Below are 27,476 nucleotides of genomic sequence, written 5' to 3'. Positions count from 1 at the left end.
CTTGTGTCTGTGCACAGGAAAACACAAACATGCTGATGCAAATGAATTATGTTTAGACTTCTTACCTTGAAGAAGAGGGGCCTGAAAGAAGTCTCAGAAAGTTTCATAACCATGCTGATTAGACAGTCAATAATGTAAGCCTCTATTTTACCAACTTCCTCTAAATCATCCTAGAAAAATCAGAGAACATAATTCTGAGTTTGAAATGTAAGAATTTGAAGCTTTCAAAGCACATTTTATTTTTGTCTATTTCAGACTAAATACTTAACTACCATATTTTCCACCATAAAACTAATTTGGTACAGAGTATCTGACACACAGAATTTCAGAGCACTTGTACAATGGAATCTACTAATTTTTTCTTAAACAAGAGATGGAATTGGCATGTAGAGAGGTGCAGCTGCTGCTCACCCTCCCAATCAAGCTACCTCGGCATGCTCTGTTCGGAAGTCCAAGACTTTCATGAAAAATGCTGTCAGTTCAGTCTGGTGGGAGATCAGGTGCTCCTTCTCCATACCAGCAATGTGCTCCTTCAAAATGTTCATAAGGGGACCCAGGCAATTCTGCCAAAACAAAAGCAAAGCAATGCAAAGGCAACTATGATATTGACTGTAACTGAAAAATGTAACTAGGGAATTGGATTTATGTACTTTATGCATTTACTCATTGAAATACTGTTGATAAAATAAATACTCTTGGGGGCTTAAGCAGTAGGATTCCTGAAAAGCATTTTGTCTACCCTCTGCCATACTGGAGAAAATTCTGGCTCACCCATGCTCCTAGCACATAAATGAAGTCCTTTATGAATGGGATGATCTCCCAAGCATCCATCGTCTGACATGCAAAGGACATTAAATTGCTGGATCTCTTCCAGATCTACCACCTTTCCTGAATCACTGCAGCAGTACAGAACACCCCAGAGATCATAACATAAAGACTGTGGCAGATTTGGCTGGGATGGAGTTAGAACATCTTTAGAACAGCTCACATGGTGCTGTGCTTTAGATCTGTGACCAGAACAGTGCTGCTCACACAGCAGTGTTTTAGCTATTGCTGGACAGTTCTTGTGAGACTTCTTTGTTTCTCACTCTTCAGCCACAGCAAGCAGGCTGGTGGTGGCCAAAGAGCTGGGAGGGGACACAGCTGAACTAAATGTTGGCCTGCTTGTTTCTTTTTTTCTTCTTTATCACAGTACTGAAGGATGAAGAAAGCTCTTACCTTGCGGGTATGCAGCACTTCACTGTAACACTTGGTGACTGCAGGCAGGAGTATGCGGGGAGCCAGCCTCGTCGCCAGGATGGTTTTCAGCGCTGCTACACGGATACTTATCTGGGAAGTAGGACCAAACTCGGCCACAATCTTTTCCAAGCGGACAACCTGTGAGGAATTCCAACACAAGTCAGGCCTCCTTAAGAACTTATTTTCCAGGTGGGGCACACAGCAAAATTCCTGTCTGACATTTGAAGCAGACAACTTAGTAGTTGTCTGCTTCAAATGTCAGACAGGAATTTTGCTGTGTGCCCCACCTGGAACACCACAGATTAAGCTGTCTGTGTATAAAGCCTCACTGTCTTCTGAAGACAAACACTGAAAAATGCCCATGTCAGCAGCAGAGGGTTAGAATGACTCCAACAAAAGTGCCAGATACACGTTTGAGGAGACTGAATATTACAGAATGATCTTTCATGATCCATCTCCCTTTTCAAAGAGGCAAAATACAAGCTATCTGTGGGAGAAGGAGATGCTCTTAGGTACTGTACCTCAGTTATCTGCTTAAGAAAGTCAGTAGAAGAGTAGTATGTTGAGAGCTTTCACACAGCTGGCACACACTCTCCTACTTCAGTTTCAGAGAAAATAATGTAATCTCTACAGTTTCTTCTGGGATCTGGGCAGGCCCTGTCCCCCCATTACACACCTCTAGCAGTCACAGAGCTCACCTGCAACAAGCACTCCAGAAGGTAAGGACTAAGGAAGTGTGGCAGTGTTTCTGCAACCTTTAGCAAGGCAGTGATGGCACTCAGCAGGTAAATCTCATTGGAGACCAGCTCCTTCTTACTTTTTAATGTCTTCAAGAGTGCTGGCATCAGCCTGTGAAAAACCACACATAAACAGAGAAAGGTGAAGTAACTGACCATTTGGAGGTACGTTTCCAATCAAATAAATCCATCTACTAAGTCTGCAGGGACAATTTGCACAAGGATTTTTTCATGCACATTTGAGAAAGCTCAGTATTCTGGGCTCATTGCCATATTTTATTTTGAAGCTAATGAAGGATATTAGATTTAGAATCACAGAATGGTTTGGTCAGAAGGAATCTTTAAAGATCATCTAGATCAACACCTTTCACTCTATCAGGTTACTCAAAGCCCTATCTTTAGTTTAAAGATTTAATGGCAATAAGAGACTTGTATTTTTAAAGAAATAAAACAGTCTTACAAGGAACAAGTTAGATACTTGGATTCTTCTTGGATAGGGAGAATAAAATAATGTAGCATTACAGTTTTCAACTGTACTTGTTCTCATGTTTTTAAATGCAATCTGTTCTACAGAAAAAATACAGATTATGGTCTGGTTTTTCTAAAGCCATAAAGGTTGTCTCTCTAGTGACAGCAGCAGACTCCATAAGGAACTCTACTGTGCATTACAGAAGTCTTGCAATGTTCCCCACTAGTTTCTTAGTTCTATGACCACGAAGCACCTTCAAGCACTAGAAATACTTTTAACCTTGTCTGCACAAAACACACACAGGGGCAGACTGCCTTCATCAGCATTCCTTCAGTAATGCATTTTGGCATAACTAACTCCTGTTAAGAAGAACCCAACAGTACCTTGGAAGATGAGGTATTGCTTGGGCTTTCAGTGTACAGGTGACCTCAGCTATACAGAGCAAAGCACTTCCCATCACATTTTTTTCCTCCTTCTCTGCAGAAATGAGATCAATGGCTGTTTTCAGAACAGGAACAAATGGCGCTGGATTTTCTGTGCCAAAACCTTTGCAGAGCAGCTTGAGGCTGAACAAAGCAGTCTGCCTGTTGATGGCTTGCTCCTCCTCTTCCTCCTTTCTTTTGCACTTGACAATGGCAATGAGCTCAGGAACCAGTTCTAAGAGCTGCAGGATCTGAGAGGACAGGAGAACACACACATCAGACATTGAGTTAGAAACTCAGGACCTGCAAGGCAGCTGTGGGCAGGCAGTCTTTGTGTCATTGCTCAAGAGCCCTTGCCTGGCTTGGCACTGGTACTTTCTATCTTTACATGGAGTCAAGCACTTGCACATCAATCTCCCTCCAGAGAAACCCTCCCCTTTTGCTAAAGGAACTGGGTTTAACCCCTTTGCCTCACCTGGCTCTTCTGCCACTTGGTGCGCTGCTGCACCTTGTTGTTCAGGAGGTCCATGGCCTTGCGCCTCACCGACGGCAGCTGATTCCTCATCAGTCCCCCAATTACAGGGATGAAGGTTTCTGTTGGCAGTAAGGCATTGACCTACAAGAAAACAAACAAAACAACACCATAAATGCTTTTGCATGCACTGTGACATGGCAGCCTCCTGAGAAGACTCTCTTCAACTTCCCTCATGGGTTTCAAGATCAGCAAAGCGAGGACAAGCCAGCAATGCTGTATCTGAGGCATGCAAAACAACAAAGCAGGGTCCTGCCAGTCTGCGTTCATTGGCTGCTAAGCAGCCATTATCCACCAGCTCTGAGATTTCCTCCGTAAGTCTTTCTGTCTGCTCTCATGAGCTATCCCTCTTTACCCAAAATAATTATGCTTTACAGGTTAAAAAAAAAAATTCCAAGCTGTAAAAAGATCTATGTTCTCACTTATCCAACAAGACAGCCACTCAAATTCTACAAATAGATTTCTAATCAGAAAAAAATAGTAAAATGAAAAGCGAAAGGATTTAATTTCATGCAGAAATATACAACAGCATTAGCTAAACCATTTTATGAGTTAATAGTGAGAAATGCTGCCAAGAGCCACTTTTCTCCACCAAACATAGTGGAATGACTGCTTACAACCAGTAGAGTATTAAACTAAAGGAAACAAGCATTCCTGAGTTTTGTTCTGCTTGTCCTAAGAAGCTGTTAGCTGTAGTTATTCGAGTTGTTAGCTGAGTTTAAACACTGATGTACCAGGCTGCAGACCATCCAATGAAATATAGTACTAATGCAACAAGAAACCATTATAAAAAAAGTTTATAATCATATTAACAAGCAAAAGCAGCAATGTCCCAGTGCTGACATGGGGGCTAGTGAGACTTACTTTGTCCAGCATATCATAGCACTTGCTAAGCAGAACCCTCCAAAATTTGGCCGTTGGCTTGTCCACATTTCCTTCCACTGAAGATGCCACAGTGTTTATGTAGTGAAGAACTTCTTCTAACAGCCTAGACAGAAAGGAAGTAACTTTTAGCAAGTAACAAGGAGACTAAACAAGTCCATTGTTATTACTGGAAAGCATAAAATCTCACAAGACAACAGAAATACAAGGAAATTAAACAGAAAAATTTAAAAATGAGCATTCATGGGACACAGCATTTAAAATAAATCTTACACCCTTTTTCCCTTGGAACAAATGTAAAAGCTAGGCCTCTGCAAAAGAAACCCTCAGTCTCTTATCACTGGCTTCTACGGCACAATGGCTACAACTGTGGTCTTTGGTTACTGGTACTTACACCAATACAAAGGCACCCGTGAACTACAAAAACAGTAAAAATGATATTTTTTTTTTTCTACCAATAAATCAACATATTTTGGCAAAAATCTGCAGGTCCTTTAGTGATTCAGACATGAACAGCATGACAGTTATGGCCAAGCATGTAAATAACCTCTATCAAAAATACAGAAAAAGAGTGAACACTGGGTAGAGCAATCTTTCAGAAATAAAAAGCTCCACATTCTATTAAAAGAAAAAACCAAACCAAAACTAAGTAACTTGCCCATAATAAATACTGCTTGTTGCAGAGGACATGTAAAAAGCATGATTATAGTAAAAGATATTCTAATGGCATTACACTTAAAGATATTCCTGGGTTGCAGTAAAAGCTAAAAATAGGGGAAGGGCATATTTAAAGCATACCTCTGTTCCAACTCCTGCAGCTCTTCTGGTTCTCCATATTCAACTATCTGGTTTAAAAAGCAAGAATGAAAATATGAAACTTACCTCCCCTCATTCAACTAAAATGCCAGAATACACAAATTTGGGTTTTTTTTGAATCAAATGTCCACTAACATGATAATTATGAGTCCCTACATTTGTACTGAAGCCATCATTCTAGAAAGAAATCTGGGAACCTTGGGCAATGCAGTCACATTAGCAAATGTATTTCATGTTGGTGGATGATTTTCAGCTGAAAATCTGGGACTACCTGCTAGAGCCAGAGCCTGAAATTCATAACATTTTGTCTTTTCAATTAACAGCATGAATCCCACATGGAATTTGGAGTTACACAGGCTGTGAGTGAAATCCCAAGCTCCATAAAGCCAGTGGGAATACATTGGGACCAGAATTTCACTTGGTTACCTATGCATCAGTCACATAATTGGAGACTGTTTGGAAAAGCCTTATTAAAAACAAATAACATTACTGAGAGGTTTCAAAACTGTGCCAATAAAGGTGTCAGTACGATACACTGGTGAGTGCCCTCCCTCTGAATATAAAGTCATACTAAAAAGTAAATTACACCTCAGCTATTACATTATGGCACAATCACTTACTGTGATCAGTTTAGAAGCAAACTGCCATTATTACCTTTTTCACAAAACTCTGAGAGGACAGAAGTTGTGACATGAAGGAGACTGACAAGAATTTGAAATGTCGGAGTTGCTTGTCAGAGTGAGACTCCACATCAAAGAGCTGCCCATCCAGATTTTTCGGCTTTGTCTTACACGTTAACTTTTTTGTCCCAGGATCATCTGTTTGACGAAACAAATTTACATCCAAGAAAAAAAGAGAAATATTTCATTTCTGATCATAGAAGCAAAGTAAAATTACAGCTGTTCAAAGCCCCACCCAGCCTTGGCCTTGAACACTGACAGGGATGGGGCACCCACCACCTCCCTGAGAAACTTGTCCCACTGCTTCACCACTCTCAGAGTTAAAAGTTTCCTCCTCATATCTAGTCTGAATCTATCCTCTTTTAGTTTAAAACCACTACCTCATGTCTCTTATATTAGGAAGGTTTACATGCATTTGCTGTCTCTGTTTTGGTGGTTACCTTCTTTATTCTCTGGCAGCTCTGTCAGATACTGGATTATTTTCATCACGCTCTGGAACTGAGAACGTACATTAAATTCGCAGCAGACAGAAATCCAAAATTCGGTGTCTGATTCCAGGACAGCATCCTGTTAATGGTTCAGGAAAAAAAGAAATATTTCAAGGATTAAGAAAGAACATTTCTATCAATACTAAAAAAAATACTTGAAAACGCCTCAGTGAGCTTGTGAAAATGCCATGCTGAGCTGGACACTTCCAGGATTAACACCAGTGGTAAAAGCAGCAAGCCCTTGGAGAGAACATAGCTCCAGAGAGTAAAGAGAGAGATTAAACTGCTGCAGCAAAGACCATCTTCTCACCAATCTTCCTTTAATAATTCTTTCTGTTTTCCCCATAAACTATGCTTTCACCTAACCTCAGGGCCTGCTTACACAAAAAATTAATAGGGTTTTCATCTTGGTCTGTAGAAAAAGACCAGTATCATGTTTCACAAACACAATTGAAGGAAAAAAACCCAACCTCATTACTATTGGAGCAATACAAAATTAGATTATCAGCTCTTCAGATCACGAATTGCTGTACAATATGATCTGATCTATTGTTCAGGCCCCAGGACATAACACTATTGAATGTACAGTACAAGTCATAGCCAACATCACCATCAGGTTCTGCTGTAGCACAAATCCAGAGCTCACTATCTTTTCCAGCACAAGCTGAGGCTTATTGAGAACCTTCCAAAAGGCAAGACCATGAACAAAAGAGATCAGGCTCTCAAGGAAAAAGCTGACCCCTCAGCCTGCTAACCTTGTCTGTGTTTGGTGTTGCTGTCACAGTTTTGGTCACGTACTGCTCAAAGAGCAGCACCAGGAGAACCCAGAGGAATTTGTCTCCTCCCACCGTAGTGATCAGCTGGGACAGGATGGGCAGGCGCCGGTGCTCCGGCACGTGGGGCAGGGCATCCACAAACACACGAATGATCTTGATCACCACCTCCTCCACGCTTCCCGAGGACTCTGACAAGTCACTGTCTTCAGCCTGTGCACAAACACAGCAGGTCAGGTTACTGTGGTGGGTACAAGGCCTTTCTTGCAACTTCAGAAAAGAAGAGAAAGCACCAAGTGCCAGATGACAGCATCGCCAAATGCACAACCTCAAGGAAAAGGCAAGTGTTCCCAAGTAAACTTTGCAATCATACTGCTCCTTTACAGTGTTAAAGGAAGATGCTTCAAATAAAATTTTAAAAAAGGAAAAAAAAAAGAAAAAAAGATAAAAGCTCTACTCAGCATCAGCTGAAACAAACAAGACATTTCCAAGAGAAAGCAAAGCCACATCCTTCAGAAAACTTTGCCTGAGTTAGGGTCTTAGATTCAAGGGCCTAGGAAAAAAAATATACATGGGCTACATGGTCTCAAGTAACACGTTATAGTCTCTTCCCACATGTAATAATCGTGTGCCACAAAAAATTTGTCACAGAAATTTGTGTGGGCTGCTTGGAAAGGGTTTAAAGATAAATATTAAAGAAACCAATTTGCTTCTCTTTTTGTATAACAGAGAACTGTAAGAGGATGAAAAATGTGTACACATAAAACTGAATATAATCTGGGAAATCCTCAACCCATTACTGAAGGTATTTTTTCCCCAATTCATTTTTACATTAGATTTATACATCATACTTCATGTTTAAATCTAAATATGATCAAGAATCAAGATTTCTTAGGTGCAAGTGAAATCTGACTGAAGAAAGTGTTGATTTGAAAAATGAGGATCTATTTTTGTTTTGGTTTATAGCCATTTATCTAAGAGGTCCAGAAAAAATCAAGAAAAGCCCCACAAACACCAGCAGGAAGAATAAAAGCACTTCCACTTCTTTCAGACCACATCTACTATTCCTATGATCATGACATATTATAGGACTAATAACCAGATTCTTCCTTCCAATGGTTCCTCTACTGAACTTGACTGCTATTTTTATGACTTAAAGCTTGAACATAAAGTTTGTTTCAGGTCCTCTCCACGTATAGTCATGGTAATTTCGGCTAAACCATTTATAAAGTGCAGAAACTCAAAAGACTGAAAAGAAGCAGCAGTCTGATGAACTTGGTCAGAGACAGAGGAGTCTGAATTACATTATATTACATACAATTTAATGTCTATCAAAATAATCCTAGAGTAGGTGACAACTTATTCTACCACCAATATTCTAAATAAAGTGACTTAATTAATAATCTTTCCAATAGGTAGACAAATATACCTGTATAAGAGCAGGAATAACCATCTGCACTGTCTTGTTAATTACTTGGAAAGTGTAGGTATCATCCAGACGCAGGACATGTGCTCCCATGAAGGTAAAAATGGGCATGATGTTGTGAAGAACTTTATCCTGGAAAAGAACAGATGAAATTAGTTCATGCTGCTGTGCATGTTGTATCTTAAGGCATTTCTCATTCCCACAAATGAAACTAGAGTCATATTAAAAAAACCCCAAAAACCAGAAGAGAATCATGATTATCTTTTAAAATCTCCCTAAATGAGTTTTAAATGCATATATTCCCTTAATGCTACTTACTGTGTGATTGGTAGAGTTCTAAACATTACTTAGAAACCAAGACACACATCTAAGCAAGTAATGAGACAGTGGAAATTGAGAGTTTAGTGTGATAAAACACCTTGTATCCTTCCACTCAGTGCCAGGTGAACACAAGTAAAACCAGCTATGAGGAAATCTGCAGAAGGACATATGTAGTTGTGGCAGAGATACCAGTGATTTTCCCACCCACCTTTTTTTTGCATCTGTAATATCCACAATCACACAGTGTAAACTAAACATGCTCATGTCGATTTTTGGCTTTTTGGGGGCCCAGACTGTAATCATAGTAACCAATTTTAAGAAGGCTGGATTAGAGGTGTCACCTAACTCAAAAGTTAGTTTCCTAGATTTTGCCAGGGCTTAGAGCAATAAATTATGGGCATATTTTTCATTTAGTTTTAGTGACTGGAAGAAGTGTTTTAGATTTTAAAAGTGAGATGAGATGAATACAAAATGTTTCCTTCTATTCTGACCTTGAAAATTTTTTAACAGCCAATATTAATGTAAAATAAATGCCTGGTTCTACAGCAGGTGATGGCAGTAAGATGGAAACAAAAACCTCAAACAATAAAACTACAAAATCCTCCAAAAATGTATCAAAAATATCACAGTTTTGTCTTTTGGAAAACACGGTACTTTTCTAAATCTGTGGAGAAAATATTGATGTGAATATAAAGATGAAAACTGAGTTTGATACCCCTGGATAATTTTTTTTGGTTTAGGGTTTCAAAGCAAAAGAATCTTAGAGCAGTGTACAGTCAAATTTCAGTCCATACAAGAAAAGGCCAGTTTCTCAGTCAATTAAAATCAGAGCAACCCAGCTTTATTATCAACTACAATTATTTTTCAGTGTTGTACAAGATATGAACTTGTAAGAATGCATGTGCTAACAGGCCAGGTGTTTTCCCTTTTTATATAAAAAAGCAGGAGAAAGAAGAAACAAGGCATGAGAACTCTGACCAGAGTGGAAAGGTCAGGCAGGGCTGGTGCCAGAAAGCTGCTTCCATTTCTACTGCACTCCACTGCGAGCCACAAATGGCTGGTGACCAAAGCACCAAGACAGAGGTTTGTTTTCAACTAAAATGGAATAGAAAGCCCTAAAAGAGCAGGGAACCTGCCCATTTTGCCTCTGGCTCCTTTTCAGGAAGTTTTTCCCCACAGAACAGATCAGTACGTTCTTCACTCTACCCAATATCTGGAAACCAAAGAGAAGAACCCATGCATAAATTCCAGGTGTTACTTACAGGAAATATTCCAGCAGCAGCACCAAGGAGCAGCAGAGCATGGTGGTGTGTCTGGGGCATTTTAGAAATCCTGATGCACCGAACTATCAGTTCCACATTGAATTTTTCTTTGTCCAGGATATCTGCAGGTAAAAATACTCACTGATTAACACATTAATGGTCAGCCATGTAGGAGCAAACAGTACACTCAAGCACTGTTTTCACTGTGCAAACCATACCTAATGCACCTACAAAAAACAATTAGGAAGGTAAACTTGTATACCCTCATAGAGAAATCTATCTCTCCTCAACAAAACAGTGTAGACTGAGGAAATAAAGCAAGTTGAGACCATTGTTTTAATGCTGAGCTGGTGAGAGAATTACCAAGAAACGAGTCTGGTGATTTTTACCTGCTGGGACCTTGCCACCATCTGATGACAATTTCTGACAGATGTTCAGCAGGCAGCTGAGGATCAGCTGCTTTGTATATTCCATATTTTCTTCTTTTGATGCCGCGCGTTCCAGACACCTATACATTCATGAAAAAAAAGAGACAGAAAAGTAAGTAACCAAACTGCATATTAAGACACAAATAAGAAACTGCAATTTTAATTCCACATAAATTCTAAACTGAGGCTTCCAAAAAGTCTTTGCCAAAAGCTTTGGCAAAGTTTCTTTGCCAAAAGTTTCTTTTTTGGTTTTCAAATGCATCAACTGGTCTAATCAAAGATACTTATCAAAGCACTGCCAAAAACTTAAGTACAACCTGGACTATAATTTCTAGTCTATGTACAAGCAAGTTATAAGGAAAGAAAGACAAACAATCTACATATAAATTTATCCTATGTCCCTGGATATAGGGCTGGCAGGAAAAACAGTTTCCTTAGGTGGACTAAGACTGTTCCACAATGTATTGGGAGGAATTGCAAAGCTTAGAGAATTATAATAGCTCTGCCAAAGACATGAATCCTGCCAATTATCCCAGTTTTAGGACAGGTGCCATCTTTCTTGGTAATCCCAAGCCCTCTGCCCAATGAAGTTTTCACACAAGAGAAGCTATGCATCAGGTAAAAATCTTAGTGTTTCAAAGGGAAAAAAATCATAACTCCCCATTCCCCTCCTCCTCCTCCTGACTGGCCTAAAAGAAGTTCAGTTGAAAAAGGCAAGCTAAGCTACAAGACATGGCAGCAAAGCAGAGACCCAGCAGCCCATACTTCCATGCTTAGGGTGTCTGCTGCAGCAGAGAGGCGTCCAGGCTCTGTTTACCTGCTCAGAAGGTTGAAAAGTGCAGGTACCAACACCTGCGGATGCCGAAGCTTCTTTTTATGCTGCAGTAACTCCAGAATAAGCATCACCCTCTGCCAGCCCAAGTGCCTTGTTTCTGCTGCCGATTCTGCATTCTGAGGCCTTCTAAAAAAGCAAGACAAAATATTATGGATTTTCAAAGGAAATGTTACAGTGCTTCAGGAAACACACACACTCCCCCAACTAAAAAAAGACATTTTTTCTTTTACATACATAGTATTGTATGTCCTTTACTGCTGCTCCCTGGAGGGGGGGCAGTGTGTGGGCTTTTGATTGAAGCAGCAACATATTTTAAACAAAAAACAACAACAAAAAAAACCTGAAAAAACCCTGAACTGGAAAAAACAAATGTTTCTTGGAAACACTTCTGGAAGTAGGGAGGAAAAAAAAAATCTGTTACCAAGTAACTGTGCAAATGATGATCTGCTTGCCATCCAGGAAACTTGCTTCTCTGGAACTACTAGTGGTTAACACACTGACTATGCAGCCAATGGGGGATGTGTGAGCGTGTGTGTTTGTAAACTGTGACAGGTACAGTTTACAGATGCATCAATCTAATAGGTGATGATTATTCAAAATGGTCAAGTGAAGGAAAATTATAAAAGCTATTCCAGGTCAAACCAGGAAAATTAACTCAGTATCCTGTTTCAATATGGCTGAAAGAATGTTTAAAGAAAGTGAATACAGTGAACAAAACAGTTCCTTATGAGAATGGAGAGAAGAAACAGGACAAAGATTTAAAAATTAGTGATTATATTACCACCTTATTGGAAACAAAATACTGTTTTTCAGTCAACTAATGAATATTTTGATGAACATCTGTTAGGTTTCAGCCAAGTGTATGTAATTTGTCCATGCATCTATATTTAAAACTAACCTTCCTATTAACAAAACTGAATCTTGTTCAACTGTGTCAAGATTCTACAATAGCAATTGTCAACATTAAATATACTGGATTTTTAATATATTTTTACTGTATTTCCATCAGCTCTCAAACAACGACACGAGTTGGTTTTTCCATGCCAAAAGCAGCTTGGATTTATTTTATGGTGAAAAGAAGAAGTGGTTGCTTGCATTTTCAGTACAAACTATGCAATGTATTAAGACAATACATTTGGTGTTTTCAAACTGCACAGATAGTACTTGTGGGTTTCTAGTTACTTTACCTCTGTTGCTGCATATTCTGCCTTCTAGTCTGTTGAACAGTGGCCAGACTATCGGTTTTCTCAGGAGGCTCCAGTTCTTTGACAATCTGCTCAGCACACACTGTAATCTGAAACAAAACAGTAACAATGCAAGCACCAATGAACAACTGAACAACATAACATGTTCGTGCCCTGACTTTTTTAAAAACACATCCTTTTCATGCACATATGGGTATATAATCCACATATTCCTGTCATATTCCAGAAAATGAAAATCAGTGCAGCAGAAAAGAAGTGACTTCTGCTGAATTCATTCACTTAGTGTAGTAAATGGCTGATAGGTGGCTATTAAAGAAACACCTTTTAAAAGCAGTAATTTTCAAATAATAAACAAAACAAATTTTGTCATAACAAAATTTTCATGCCATTAACCCTATTCTATTATTTGACAAAAAGCTTCCCATTCCTTTCCCACTATAAATGATATAAACAACAAGTGTTACCGAATGTAGGTGACACAAAATCACACTGCAATGGGTTTGAACATATTTCTGGAGGTTGTCACTTACCCCTTTAAACACACTGCTGATTGTCTGGGCACAAAGTGGGTTCTTACAGTTTAAGAGTAAGTCAAACAATACTTTTAGTAGCTTCTGTTGCACCATCCCATCTGACAGAGCTGCAAAGAATGGCTTAGTAATCTACAAAAGGGGGGAAAAAAAGAATGCAGAGAGGTTTACTTTAAAAGGGTAACAAAATTGCAAGGTCTTGAATTAATCTATGTTGGATTCTGTATGACATACCCTATCATGCAGCACTGCAAAAAACTGCATATTAACTACATACTTGTATATATCCAGGAATCTTAAAGAGGTAGACTACATACCTGTGAAATATCCAACAGACAAACTGATTTCTGAAATTTTTCCCAGAACTGACTGTTGTGGGGAACAAACTTGCTGTTGCCAGCCTTTGGGAAGTACATGCCAACACCTGGCCAATACAGGCCCGAATTTGTAGCTTCCTTCAAATTAAACTATTTCTCACCTACTGTATTTTGTTGACAATTTTTCCTCAGATGAAAAACATTAAGTAAAGCTCTTGCCTGACTGACAAAAACCTAAAACCTGCGGAACAGTAGTACCTGTACAGATACAGGAACTCATCTGTGAACAAATAAAGTATTGCTATTTTGTGCCTGTCAAAATGCAAAAAATAGAGCAAGCAGCAATATCTCCTTCTGGTAATTTTAAGAGTTCAAGTTTTGCGGCCTGTTTAGATGTTTCAAAGACACTATGGAGACACTGAAATCTTGTAGTAAAAAAAAAGACAGGTCGAAAGCTATGGACTCCTCCACACAGAAACAGCCCTTGTAAATCCCATCTCAAACACTGCTAGCTGCTTTAAGCATAAAAATAAATAAAAGGTATTTCATAAAGCCATACCTGCCCCAGTGCTGTGATCTGAAATGGTGGAATTTCTTCATATATTTTCTGGGCAGCATGCAGACTTTTGATAAATAAATCCAGACTGCGCTGATTCTTGCACAGGAGGGTTGCTGAATGTTCATTAAACTTTCCAAGGATTAGATGCAGGAGAATGACTTCATCTTTTAACATTGCCTCAGCTTTCTTAAAGACCTTCTCTAGCAAACGGTTTAGTGCAGGCAAGAGGTGAGAGAGAACCACCTGCAAATAGAGAAAACGCATAACAGAGGTTTTTATCCATTCTCAATTTAACAACTTTCCAGCAGCACAGCTTCATTTTACTGCAGCTTCCCCTCTCTTGGACCACACTGCACACAGTATTTTAGGCAAGAGCTGTTCAACTGGAAAAATACAAGGCATAACATGAGATTACCCCAAGTACCTGCTCATCTGTTCCTTGGCTATTCTCATTTGCAGAACAGTATTTCATAATTGCAAAGTACAGAAGTAAGGTAATTTTTCCACCCATTTATGACTGCTGTTTTCCACAAAACCCAAATGTGAATTAAAACCACTCACCCCCTCTATGCAGTTCACAATCTTTTCAAGACACATACAACTGAACAGAATATAAAAGTTAATTCATTTTTTGAATTTCGAAGTCTTATATTTTCCTAACACTTGGAGAGTTCTGAATATGCTAGATAAGAGTAGGTTAATATATATAAAAGAAATTCACAGCCACTACTTAATACCTTGCAATTCTGTACAGAAAACTCTGCATCCACTAACCAAAGTAATACATTTCTTCTGAAACAGTATTTTTTAGTACTATCAAGGGAGTTTCCATAAAAACTCCAATGCAAAATTCTGCAGCCATTACATTCCCGGAAGGAGCATGTAAATGTTTTATGTTTGAATAAATCATACTTTGCAGCTTTACTGCATATTATTGGAGGTGTCAACTTAATACCTAATTATCTAATACATTATGGAATTATTTAACAGCATTATTACTGAATGATATGTGATTTCAGCATTTCACTCAAGTGCAGAATCCATAAAAAAACCCAAAAGGCAGCACTTACTTCACCATGGATTTCATGAAGAATTTTCATTAAGTTTCTTGCAATATATGATGGGAAAATAGGGCTCTGTACACAATCAAGTATGTTTTCCAAAGCTTCCAACAGTTTTTTCTTCTGGGATTTCTGTTTTGACTGTGTCTCAAGTTCATTAAATAGAGTTCCCATAATCTAGTTAATTAGCACAGTGAAAATTAAGTTATTTTCTTGCAACAAAAATGCCTTAAAAGAACAATTATTTTATGATTTCATAACACTATCATCTATATATAAACAGAGTTGTTCATTTGGAAATAAACCACTGTTAATGCCTCCTAGGTTCTCAGCTCTCTGCATGTAATAAATCACTTGAATGTTTTTATAGTTCTGAAAAAAATTATAAATCAGTCCACTATAGGATACAAAGACAAACAACTTTCCTGCTTAACCTGATTTCTTTTCTGTGAAACACAAGATCACAGCAGCAGACAAAACCTGAATTAATGTACACTTTAATTGAAAAAAATACCTGTGCTATGTATGTAGGGTCAGATACAATCTCTTCTGTCTTTTGCTCCAAATGCTGAAGGAGAGGATGAAACAGAGACTCCTTTATTCCTCTCAAGGAATGGAGGCAGTTGAGAGCAGCCCTTCGAACTTCACTCACAGGACTACCCAAGTTAACTAGCAAAGATATCACCACTGCAAGAACAATGAGGGAAGGAGGAAAAGAACAGAGCAAAGTGAGTGCTGAAAATTTTACTATAGCTGTCCTGAAGAGGCATCAACATTACTTTGGAATTAAGAAGTTGTCTATTTTCACTGTAAACCTCTAAGTTTACAGTGAAAATAAAACCAACACAAGTCTCACAGATTCATGACTCTGAACTTCATCACAGTCCTTATATTCATGTTTAAGCTCAGAGTCCATATATTGCTACTGACTGTCACACCCTGAGACTGCACAGACAGTAATGTCCTGTAACTGACTCCTTCAGCACAGCCCTGTGCTCCTTTAACACTTATAAAATTTTAAAAAAGGGGGCTTCACTTACTTCAGGCTTGGACTTGCAACTGCACCAGTGAATCAGCAAGAGAACTGTCTCAGCCCAGTGTAGCTGGACATAAATAACTTGAGACACCCTTCATAGTATAAAATATTGTAAAATTGCACAAAATTAAAAAGTACAGTGATTGACTTCTAAGATGAGAGACAGACAGAGAGACAGTGTTTTACTTTACCTGGAGATGATGGTAATAGCAGTTGTTTCTTTTTCTGGCTTGTTTGTGATTCAAGCAGTGCATAGCCAATATACAGAGCTTGAGTCTGTAGCATTGCACTGACTTCATAGTTCAGTTGATTGGAAAGGTTATAACTGTAAGTCCATATAATGGAAAGGAATTTGAAGAGAACCTCTGAATCTTTTAGATGCACCTTAAATTTAACACAATGGAAAAGAAAAAAAGCACTTGTTTGATTTATTTAGCAAACTACTACTGAAAACATTTGATAAACCACCCCACACACTTCAAAGGAGTACACCGAAAGAGAACTTTGTCTCAGAAAAACAGAGAAACAGGGTCTTTTGGGAAGAAAGTTATTGAGTAAATGCTGCATGTATACATAAGGCCACACGTTATTTATATATGCATATGAAAAACCAGGAGATGATGTAATAAAGAAACACAAAATTTCTCCTGGAAGTTTTCCTTCCAGTTTCTGTATTTAAACATTACCAAATTTTACAGCTCAACCCTTTGTTGTGCTACCAGACAGAACCAAAACTTTTTGCTCCAACTTCAGGCTCTTGATCTTGTCCTGCAAAATCAGTGTTATGTTGTCATCTTTGCCTCCAATAGTACATTTGTGTTTTGTTTTTTAACTTTAGTTTTCCATTATTACATTTAATTAGGATTAAGTAATCCAGCTGAAGCTCACACTTTCATCTCCTCACAGTACTTGAATGCCACAAGCAGTGTTGTATGACCTGTTGACCATTTTTCTCAGTTTTCCTTAAAATTAATGTAACCATGAAATAGTGAATGACTCATAATTCAGAACAACAAATGCAAAATTAATACCTTGATTAAGAGATTCATCAATGCTCTGTACTGCAGAGTATTGCTTCCCTCACTAGCTCCACTGACAAGCAGGTCAAACAGCCCCAAAAGGAGGTGCACGAAGCCTTGGCTACTTTCATTCATAGATTCAGGATTCCACCAAGATTCCCCTAAAAAATACAGACAGGTTTTAATTAAGATACAGCAGGTGCATAGGAACACCTTCAGAAACCAGCAGAAAACATATCTCTAGTTAAAAGAGGACAATACATTTGGTTGATTTCATGTTCACCAGTAAGCAATCTTTACAGATGCCAGTTGCAAAGGAGAAGGTTAAGGAAGCAACATCTTGATTTCAACAACTTCTGAAGGAAAAAAAAATTAACTTTCCTTTTTCACTTGTGTAAGAGACAGGCAAAATCTAACACCTACCTTTTGAAAAGCATACGGAAGGTTTTAGGCCATTAATGAAGTTTTTCAATAAGAACAGGACTATAGCTGACTCCTCTGCATGAGCAGTCTCATCACTATTGAGCTTTTCTATATATGCACTTAACAGGTCCTCAGGCATCAAAGTGTCCTCTCCTGTTTCAACAGACCAACTTAGGGGAGTTTCCTGTGGATGAAAATTGATTTTAATGTTACAATTCCATGCAACAGAAATTTAGCATTAAAATTCAGCAACATTTCATTTCCAACCTCCAAAGAGGTATCCTTGTGGAGTGAATTACATTTATGATTTTACATTGAAACTTGCATCTGCAGTTTTAAATTCTATGCCAGTTCTTCCTACCACAATTACAGTGTACATAAATGAGCTAACAGAACAGTAAAATATGAATCTCTCTAAAATATCTCTTCAAAGGGACTGGGAATTGCAGCATTTTTGACAGTCTTTCATCTAGCTCTGTTCCAGAAAAAATAATCCATGTTTCAGATACTTGCATATACAAAAAATCATTAATGGAATAACCTGAGGTCAGAATAAATAATTACCATGTGCCACTACGCGTGTATGTGTGAGGGGATGTACACATAGAAACACAACCCTGCTCACATGGGTTTCTCATACAGAAAAAAAACCCCTAGAGCTATTTCTCAACAAAATATGGAAACACACATAAAATATTAGAGTAATTCATAATGGTACTATTGCCAAATGTGTGGTTTTGCTCTGAGAAGAAATAAAGGTGAGAGTTTTCACTCCTCCACGTTTCTGAACCTGGTCTTCAGTAAAAACAATTTAAAAAATCTTCTTAATACTGTTTTCAGTAAAAGAAAATGCCCTCTCCACACTGTTTACATCTTACCTCTGCAGGTTCACAAATTCTGAGATGTTTAATTCTTTTATCCAGGAAGCGGAAGACTCTGATAGCCACTGAACAATAATTGCCCCTCATCTGTGTACTGCAGCAGTACTCAACAAGCACTGCACCAATTATAAGAGTAGCTACTTTCTGTCTCACACTGTCAGATTCTGTTTCAGCAACGAGTATCAGGTCATCAACCTTAGAAAAAAGAGTGGAGGACAACAAAAATCAGTATGAGAGTGGGACTTCAATATGACTAAACAGAACATGTAAATGAAAAATGGTGTAATACTGTTTAGTTTCTATCATAAGTAGAAAGTTACTGTCTGCTGTAATTGTACTCTTTGAAACCCTGCAATGCACAAACATCAGTTTCTATGAACTACTCACAGGTATACTTGCTTACTCTCTAGAAATTCTTTTTCAAGAAAGTAAAAATGCCTCAAATTTAGTTACACTAATCATTTGTCAAAAAAGGTAATCACTTCTTTTCCTTAACTTAAGGAAGAAATTGGTTTTACATGGATGGTCTTGAGGTTTGGTATTTTTTAATATATATAATTAAATTGTATATAAATACATACAGGCATATATATATATGCGCATGTGTGTATGTGTATATATGTATATATATATAAAATTAATAGATTTAATTTCTTATATATACACGCACATATACATGTATTTGCCTCGCAGCTTGATGATGGCATACTAGTGCCTAGTGCAGCCATGCAAAGTTCTTCAATATCACATTTGTTTGAATACACTCACCACTTGAAAAGTAAAACTTCTCTAAGGAAAGGCTGACATGGTATACTTACCATTTGTAATAGTAAGGAAGGGTTCACCGACACCAAATTTCGAGAAAGTAGCAGAATCATTTTCTCATTGGCCACTCCAACCAACTCTGCAGACTTGGTAGACTGCATTGCCTCTTCAAGAGCTACTCCAAGGGAAAAAAAAAATCAAATAATCTAGGTATAAAATTCACATATTAACATACTGGTGGCTCGATAATATTTAGAATCAGTCAGAAACATACTAGATAATTTCTGCCTATTTTCAATGAGATTTTTCAAAATCCATTCACAGTTACAGCATGATAGCCTGACAGTGACAGCCTGCCTCCTTCAATATGTGTTTAGGCTCAGTAAGGACGAAGTCCTAATCTGCCACAAGTTCTCTTATCAAATTAGTTACAAGGAACACTTTACCTTCTGGCCAGCCTTTCAGTAAAGGATGTAAGGAGCAGAGATCAGACTCTGACAAACAAACAGCCATTTTACAATCTGCAGATTTTGAATTTGCATTAGTGATTATCATAAAAGGCAACAACTGCATTACTGCTGCATCTAGCAGTTCTTTCTTCTCTTTCAAAATCTCCTCTTTGTCTAAAATTTTTACTGCTTGCTCCAAAACCTTGTACCTAAAAGAGAACAAATAATGTTGAAAACACATTACTCAATCACATCAGCAACATTTCTTTGATTTGTTCTCTATTTTCCATGGTGATTTTCTGTATCTGAACAGCAGTAAGAACAAATAAGGAATTAATGGGTAATGGTATGAAAATAATTGGACATCTCTCCTGTAACATAGCATAGACATAACAAAAAGCATTTGCAGAGGAACAGAGTTTTTAAAGTATAAAAAGCTTTACAGCTACTTTAAAAAAAATTAATTTGAATAGAAAGAATGTAGACTCAAAAAAAAAAAGCATGAACATACCACTTTCCTTCCTTTGAAAGATCAGCTTTCTGGAAAATGTTCAAAAGACTTGATACTATTACTTCTGGATTGACTTGTTCCCTGAAAACCTGAACCATAATCAAAAAAAGGGAATGAAAACACAACAATATACAAAACAGTCTACCACATCGTAACAGAAAATGCATCTGCTATACCAAGTGGGAACAGAGATCAAACATGACTAACTGCATTCCTGCTGATGTTCATGTAATGAAAATATTATCAGGTGAAAAGAAGTAATAAGGCTGAACAGGATGCCCTCTCGATATGCTAAAGTATGGAGAATTTATCGAATGTGGAAATGTTTGGTAAAATTGATAAACAATATGTAAATGATGTTATAATTAAATAAGAATTGCTTTTACTTTACATTGCATCTGGAGCACAAAAATAAAAGGCACATTAACAAAAGACACTAAAGTTTAAAGGAGTCCTCACGTGCTTCTATTCCTATTTACTGGTGATCAAGAATGAATGAACACACAAGACCAATGCCACTACTGCTAACAATATTCTCCACTACTACTAGCAGAAGCCATAAAGACAGACTGTTACTCTAGCTGGAAACAATCAGTACAATGCATACCAGAGTCCTATCCAGTAAACCTGAGCTGGAGCTCAGGACTTTGCCACTATCAACTGACCAAATGACTTGCATATGGAAAAACTCAACTGAGCACCTCTCACTAGAGTAATGTCTTGTGACTGCACCACTTTCCATCCAAAAGACAGATAGTGTGGCTTGCCTTTTTATAGAAAAACATAGAGAATAAGCAGGAAGTGTGCCTCAAATAACAATCAAAGATTTAAGCATGCTTCTGTAGCTACATTAAAAAAAAAAAAAGAGAAACAAAATTGATAAATTCACTTTAACTGCCTACCCCTTGGCAAGGATCAGGGAGCAGCGATTTGGGGGGAATTTGTGAGATGGCAAACAACACAAGCCTCCTGTACTTGTGCTGCTTTATCCTGTTAAAGGATAAAAGTCATGCAATAGGAACACAAGGACAAGAAAGACAACTACACAGAATACATTCCAGATACACACACTCATTCGAGACCAGGTAAAATCTCACGTGCCAAAAACACACACTTACCTCCAAAGAACTGAGAGCAGACATCACAACATCTCTGTTATCATCCTTGAGCCGTCCAAAAATTGCTTCTTCTATGAAAGCCTGATCAAAGCCTTCCTGAAAAAGTAAAGGAAAACAGAGTCAAAAGGAAAATAAATCATTTGTCTGTAGAACACTTTACAGGCTTTTAATGAAATATCTGAATTCTAGTGTAAGAGAAGTGGTAATATCATCTAAATTAAACCTAACAGGCAGACTAACTTCCAATAACAAAAGAAAGAATTAACTAATTTGGATTTTATGAGAATGCAAGCAGCTTAATCAACAAGAACTATATTAAGACTCCAGAATATGGGGGAATGGTGACAGAAGCCTACTGAAAACACCATGAAAAGCAGTAAGGATGACACAGGCACAGTTTCACATACAACTCATCTTCAACTGTTAAGTCTGGCAAACAGCTTTTGGAAGAGATTCTATGTTAAATCAGTTCTGTAAGGGAGAGGTTCAGACACAAACCTTTGAAGTTTCAATAACATCTTTCAAATGCTGAAGAGCCAGGACCCGCACAGCAGGCTGAGGATGATTCAAACTAAGCAGAAGGGAGGTATCAGAGACTTCCAGAAACTGAAATACAGATTTCATAGTGACTCCACTGCATGTTAAAAATATTTTAAATATACATAAGGAAAATTGGAGACATTATTATGGCAATCTTTTGTATCAGAAGAAAACCTGCACAATCAAGACCGAGAAAGTTAAAACTACAGTACAGTGATATTGTATAACTGTTTTAAATTATTAAATTTCTTCACTGTTGCTGACAGTTTTTGGAAAATAGCTTGAAAAGTACAGTAAGCCACAGACACCATTATGTCCTAGAAAAGCATTACGCTTATCTAAGGATTCTGAGAAAGCTCTAGTGACAATGTCAGCGTGACAGAGCACAGATAGAAACTGCTAAAAAGGCATCCCTGCTAGTCCAATTGCATGCACTTATCTCAGGAACCTTAAAAGCTGGAAGAGAGTCATATGCTTTTGTTCTGCATGCCTTGGGTTTTTGTTAATCCACTTGTTACTCAGACACAAAATCTGTGCCTTTGTTAAATCAGTACAAAAATACAGGAAGCGCTTCTTTATGTAGTTCATCATGTTTGCCTAAGTGCTTTCAGTCTTTCAATCACTACAAACAACAGCCATAATACTAACCAGCTCAAATAATAAATTCCTTGGCCAGATCTGTTGCAGTAATGGTTATTCTGTGTTAGGCTGAGTTTCAATTGCTCTTCAGAAATGGCACAGGAAGAACTCTGTGGTCACTCTATTCTTCCCTGTTACCGACTGCAAACATTCACAAAATCAGTGCAAGGAAAAGGACCAAGCCATCTTCTCTGAACAGTGATAAAGCTGTTTCTCAGCTTTCCCAAAACAGACACCACTGCCTCTGACAACATCCTTAAGTAAGATGAGGCCTTGCTGGGCACCACTGTGTTGCCACTACTGACCCATACAGTGTATGTAGTGGCCATGCTTCTAAAGAGAAAAAATATTGGTAGCAATTGGAGCAGGTGGAAACGTATAAATTTTAACCAGGGAAAAAAGCTCACACTTATGAGTCCTTATGATAAAAAAAAAAACAAAAAAAAAACTTAGAAGATTGGATAGGTTTTGCTTTACCACATTTCTGACCAAGTTCCCATCAAAATATTTAATCAAGTTAGGGTTATTTTTTTTCTTTTCTTTTTCTTTTTTTGTGGGAATGGCAGACAGTTTCCTTATAAGGAGGAATAGACAGTAGAATGCTGTCAAAAATCAGCCTTGTGACAGTATAACCATATATGAGCTAGGATCACAATCCTACCTACCTTGTACTTGCCACAGCTTAATGAAAGAGAAATAAATTGATGAAAAAGATTTTGGTCAGCCTCATCTGTGCAATTTTCCAGGTACTTCTCCAACACAGAGTCTAAGGCTTTAGGATATCTGCCAGAAGACAAAACCATCAATACTTTCTGCAGAGGATTATAGAAAAACATGTATTTACAGGAGAAATACAGGGAAAACCAAGGAAACTGAATGCACATGCATTCATTCAAACCAGGTATTTTAAGTGGTTTTGCAAAGGCAATAAACCATTATGTCTTAACACAGATGAATGATATGCAGACCACTAGGACACATAATGAACAGAGAAGGTCACGCTACAAAGTAAAGAGCTGTACAGAGCCAGTAGGTCTGTGTCCATGTATTACAGTGGTAACAAAATATGTAAGGACAATCAGTACAAAATTTAGACAGAGACTAGTAGTCAGTTATTTTGTATCTATTTCAGCAAGACTGTTGTGCTTACTACACCCAATAATCCAAGATCACAGCTGATATCACCATTCTACAGACTGAAGGTCTGTCATAGAAAAATGCAACTTACTTTCTCTCAAGAAGTCTGATGAGAGGAAGGATCTTTTGATTGAGGGCAGCCATTTTGGTGGGATTAGATTCAATCTCTGTGCCACAGGAGATAAACTCTTCAAGAAACTTGCTAAAATTACAAACAAAAGGAAAAGCCACCATGTTTTGCAAACATGAATAGATAGCAAACATTGTCATCTTTTCATTACTGTTATAAAGCAAAGTGCTTAACAGACTAGGATTAATATACATTATTTACTGCAAGCAGAGATTTGCCGCTGGCCTCAAGTTTCACTCTGTCCTACAACTATTCCCACAAATGCTAAACGAATGGCTCTTCTGGGTTACTGAACGTTTAAATTTCAAAATCCACATCTGGACTTAACTTATAAACTCATAAAAACATGCTCATGTAATGCTAGTGCCATTGTCAGGAATTATTTATTATTAAACCAGAAGTGACTGCACCACTGCATAGGAAAAAGAACTGAAGTCAACTCACGAAGCCAGCAGGGAATCTAAATCCTTTTCCAGTGGTATACTCTCAAGAATAGCTTGAAGATGCTTGATATAAATGTCATTTTCTGTCTCCTCAGATTCTTCTTGCTCCTCTAAGGACAATCATAAAAGATGAACAATAGTTAGAGAACAGCCCCCTCATACTGATCAAAACAAACAGCTTCTATAGGCATCATCCTCTGCTCAACCAAGTACACAGCTTGAAGACCACAGTGTTCATCCAGCACCAACTCTCCATGATCCATTAGCAACACTTTATACCAACGTTGCTAAAATGCCGAAGCCTGGATTGCTGCCAGTGAATTCAAGGATGCTTTGGCATGTTCCAGACCTGCTGCTAAAAGCTGTGCCAGCAACTTCCCTAGAGCATTCCTTGGTGTGAATCCGGACCTTTTTACCAGCTTTCCCAGTCGTGATTCAGTATTACAAAGTCACAGTGCAAACAGACTTTCTAGCACAGACACAGGCTACAACTGCATGCCAGCCAGCCTTGCTGCCCCAGGCTGTTCTCAAGCACATTTAATTCACTGGGTAAACACAGCTGTCCCCTAATTAAACCACATATGGAGTACATGCAATCTACCCAAGCTTTCACAGTACTACAATACACCTTTAGAAAAAAAAAAAAAAAGGAAAAAATAAAAGTAAACACACAAAAGCTCAATCAGGTCTTCACAGGTACTGGCACAGTTTCAATGGAAGAAGCAATTACACAGCCGCGACACTTGCCACAGTTATCCATCCTTAAGGCTGATCCAAGTCTTACAAAGCACCTGTGCTAACTTACCTGTATCACTTTTCATGATGGTATGAACAAGGTGAGGCAACAGGTAGCGGAGGAGAGGAGAGATATCATAGCCTGCTGACAGGCCTTGCAAAAGTGTTACCAGTTCTGGGGTTTTGCACAGATAATTGAACGGCCTGCACAATTGAAAGGGGGAAAAAAGAAAAGTATGTATGCTTATCTGGGTTTCAAACACTTTCAAAACTATGCAGACTTCACAAGGATTCAATTTTCAGCATCAGGTAACACCCTCATTATAAACAAACAATGAAAAGATTCAAAGAGCTCCACTTAATTCCAGATGCTTATTGGCAAATTTAATATCCAAGAAGAAAAGAGGGTACTGCCAGCCATGTTAAACAAAGGTGCTGCAATGGCACAGTGAACCTACCTACATTTTTTGCAAAGCTGGTAATACAAGGAAAAATGCTTGTATGTATTACAGGAAGAGATATCCTCACACTGCAAGGAGCATATCTATCCTCCAGAAGCAGCAAAAGGGATGAGAAGTAATTGTGCAATGACAAATCCTCTGAGGAGAAGCTCTCGGCCCACACAAAGCTTCACCTTGTCTCCTTTTACACCCACCTGGCTGGATGCTGCATAATACACCAACCCCACACCTGCACTTTTTAACCTGTGACAATGTTCAAGCATTTGGAAAGTCATCACTCTGTGTATCACTCATAAGATTTTTCCTCTTGGAATACTCCTCTGTCAGCAAGCAAATGCCCTGTATCATGTGGGACTCCGTGTTCACATGCATTTACCAGCAGAAGCCAACTGTGCCAGATGGATGGGGACCTACCACGTGAGCCTCCAGGAGAACACCTCACCTGAAGTGAGACCAAACAAGTGGTGGTAGAGAAGCACTTATGCTTCAGGTGTTAAACTACACCAACTCAAAGCCCTTCCATCAAAGGCACAGAACATCTTTGCACTTTCCAGAAAACCTCTTACTTGACAGGGCTCAGTTTTGCACACTGACACCAATCCCTTACTAAGAGAAGGAGCAGAAGCACCAAGAGATGACCAGCTCACAGCACTGACACTCCTCTGCTGCAGTGAGCATACAAATTTTCAAAGTAAGCCAAACAAACTTGCAAGCCCTTTGAAATGTCAACTACCAAAACTTCTGACAGGGAAGTATCCCTTTAATGATGAGGATATAAAAATTTCAAATTATCAAAGTGCAGTTTGGAATTTTAGAAAGTGGGAAAATGTGATTTATGTAGACTTACTTTCTTCCAAGTTTATCTCCTTTCTGAGTTTGCAGAAGTAGGTTCAAGCAAGCCAGCCCATCCCTGATTAATGAGGGCATTTTAAATAATGTCTTGCTTATCTGTACCATCAAGGAATGCACCAAGGAAGTCTCCACTGTCACTTTTACCGTCATCTGGCAGATTATCATGTATGTTGCAGCTCTGTAATCCTGTACAGAGGATTTCAAGCCCTAGAAAAAGAGATAAAGGTGAATTTTTAACACAGAATAACACAAAAGAGTACATTAACATAAAAATAATTTTTATTCTGACATCCACGGAATCCCACTACATTCTTTTCCATGTGTTAATGTTTAAGGTATCTATAAACTCAACTTTAAAGAAGAAAAAGCTATTGTGCAGGGTCCACAGATAGAGAAGAAATATTTAATAACTACTGCTCTGTTTGTTGACAAAGCAACAACCATGGACAAGAGAGGATATTAAAGCAGGCTGTCTACCCTGACACAATTTCCTCATGGCTTAGCGTGATAAATTGCAAAGCAAAGACACTCTTCAAACCATGTATCCATTTCTCACAGCTCCATTCCTCATGCAGAGTAATAAACAGTTCTTAAAAGTGCTCATCTGAGGTGTGAAAAACAATTATTTCCCATGGACCCTCACCTGCCTGAGGTTTCAAATTAGGCTGAGTGGTACAGTATGTATTACACAGGAGGGAAACAGCTTCACCTACCTTTTGGGCATAAGGGAGCAGCAGAGAGACCATAGTGTCTGTTATCTTCTCTGCAGCTCCAAGGGCTGACACAATGGTGGAAGCATAAAACACGAGGAGAACTCTCAGTTGAGCTGTGTTGCCTGGACACTCTGAAAAAACCTGGATCACAGGAAAAAATCGGCTTTTCAGACATCAGGGCAAGTGGAAATGCACATATGGCTTCCCTCAAACCACCAAAATCCTAGAACTCCAGCCTGCAAACTCCAGCAGCTGCTGCTGGCACAACTGAAGTCACCTCCTCTCACAGCAGCAATGCTCACCAGAGGTTACTGCTCCACCTCACAGTCAGGGCAGAGGGAAATGGGTGCCAATGTAATAATCAGAATAAGGCAGCCAAAATCACCTGTGATCCTGGTGTACTGCTCAAGACTCAGAGCTGGACAGCCAAGAAGCTAAATATTGTCATATTTAACACCTCCTTCTATACCTGTGAATAAACTCTGTTACTGTGTCTGCTTTGCTTAGTTTGATAGCAGATGCATCCCAGTTCTCTAAATAATTGGATCTGTCATACATCTTATCCTTCTGAGACTACAGAACTAGCCCTCTATTTGACATTAGCTGAAAAAAGCAAAAAAATCTGCCCACCTTTTAAACATC

At 38.5% G+C, this 27,476-nt stretch overlaps 1 protein-coding gene across 1 annotated transcript in view; it reads right to left on the bottom strand.

Annotated features, from left to right (window-relative positions):
• The window catches only part of HEATR1 (HEAT repeat containing 1), a 34,875-nt gene that overhangs the window by 3,012 nt on the left and 4,387 nt on the right, over positions 1-27,476 (bottom strand). Inside the window, exons 6-40 of the mRNA XM_064413784.1 lie at positions 26,835-26,975; positions 26,117-26,328; positions 24,879-25,012; positions 24,075-24,183; positions 23,592-23,702; positions 23,029-23,146; positions 21,683-21,790; positions 21,185-21,280; positions 20,067-20,155; positions 19,553-19,764; positions 19,160-19,281; positions 18,339-18,536; positions 17,461-17,644; positions 17,050-17,198; positions 16,210-16,402; positions 15,497-15,669; positions 14,992-15,159; positions 13,922-14,164; positions 13,046-13,177; positions 12,498-12,604; positions 11,293-11,436; positions 10,437-10,555; positions 10,048-10,169; positions 8,468-8,596; positions 7,021-7,251; positions 6,218-6,344; positions 5,752-5,915; positions 5,080-5,126; positions 4,264-4,387; positions 3,343-3,483; positions 2,829-3,118; positions 1,938-2,088; positions 1,219-1,377; positions 429-563; positions 66-170 (exon numbers count right to left, since the gene is read on the bottom strand). Of these exons, the coding sequence (XP_064269854.1) occupies positions 66-170; positions 429-563; positions 1,219-1,377; positions 1,938-2,088; positions 2,829-3,118; positions 3,343-3,483; positions 4,264-4,387; positions 5,080-5,126; positions 5,752-5,915; positions 6,218-6,344; positions 7,021-7,251; positions 8,468-8,596; positions 10,048-10,169; positions 10,437-10,555; positions 11,293-11,436; positions 12,498-12,604; positions 13,046-13,177; positions 13,922-14,164; positions 14,992-15,159; positions 15,497-15,669; positions 16,210-16,402; positions 17,050-17,198; positions 17,461-17,644; positions 18,339-18,536; positions 19,160-19,281; positions 19,553-19,764; positions 20,067-20,155; positions 21,185-21,280; positions 21,683-21,790; positions 23,029-23,146; positions 23,592-23,702; positions 24,075-24,183; positions 24,879-25,012; positions 26,117-26,328; positions 26,835-26,975 (5,187 nt within the window). The remainder of the gene's footprint in view (positions 1-65; positions 171-428; positions 564-1,218; positions 1,378-1,937; positions 2,089-2,828; positions 3,119-3,342; positions 3,484-4,263; positions 4,388-5,079; positions 5,127-5,751; positions 5,916-6,217; positions 6,345-7,020; positions 7,252-8,467; positions 8,597-10,047; positions 10,170-10,436; positions 10,556-11,292; positions 11,437-12,497; positions 12,605-13,045; positions 13,178-13,921; positions 14,165-14,991; positions 15,160-15,496; positions 15,670-16,209; positions 16,403-17,049; positions 17,199-17,460; positions 17,645-18,338; positions 18,537-19,159; positions 19,282-19,552; positions 19,765-20,066; positions 20,156-21,184; positions 21,281-21,682; positions 21,791-23,028; positions 23,147-23,591; positions 23,703-24,074; positions 24,184-24,878; positions 25,013-26,116; positions 26,329-26,834; positions 26,976-27,476) is intronic.

Source organism: Passer domesticus, chromosome 3, assembly GCF_036417665.1.
Source record: "Passer domesticus isolate bPasDom1 chromosome 3, bPasDom1.hap1, whole genome shotgun sequence".
In the NCBI taxonomy this organism is placed as follows: domain Eukaryota; kingdom Metazoa; phylum Chordata; class Aves; order Passeriformes; family Passeridae; genus Passer; species Passer domesticus.
Note: the sequence above shows the minus strand (reverse complement) of the source record. Positions and strands in the feature narration are given on the sequence as shown.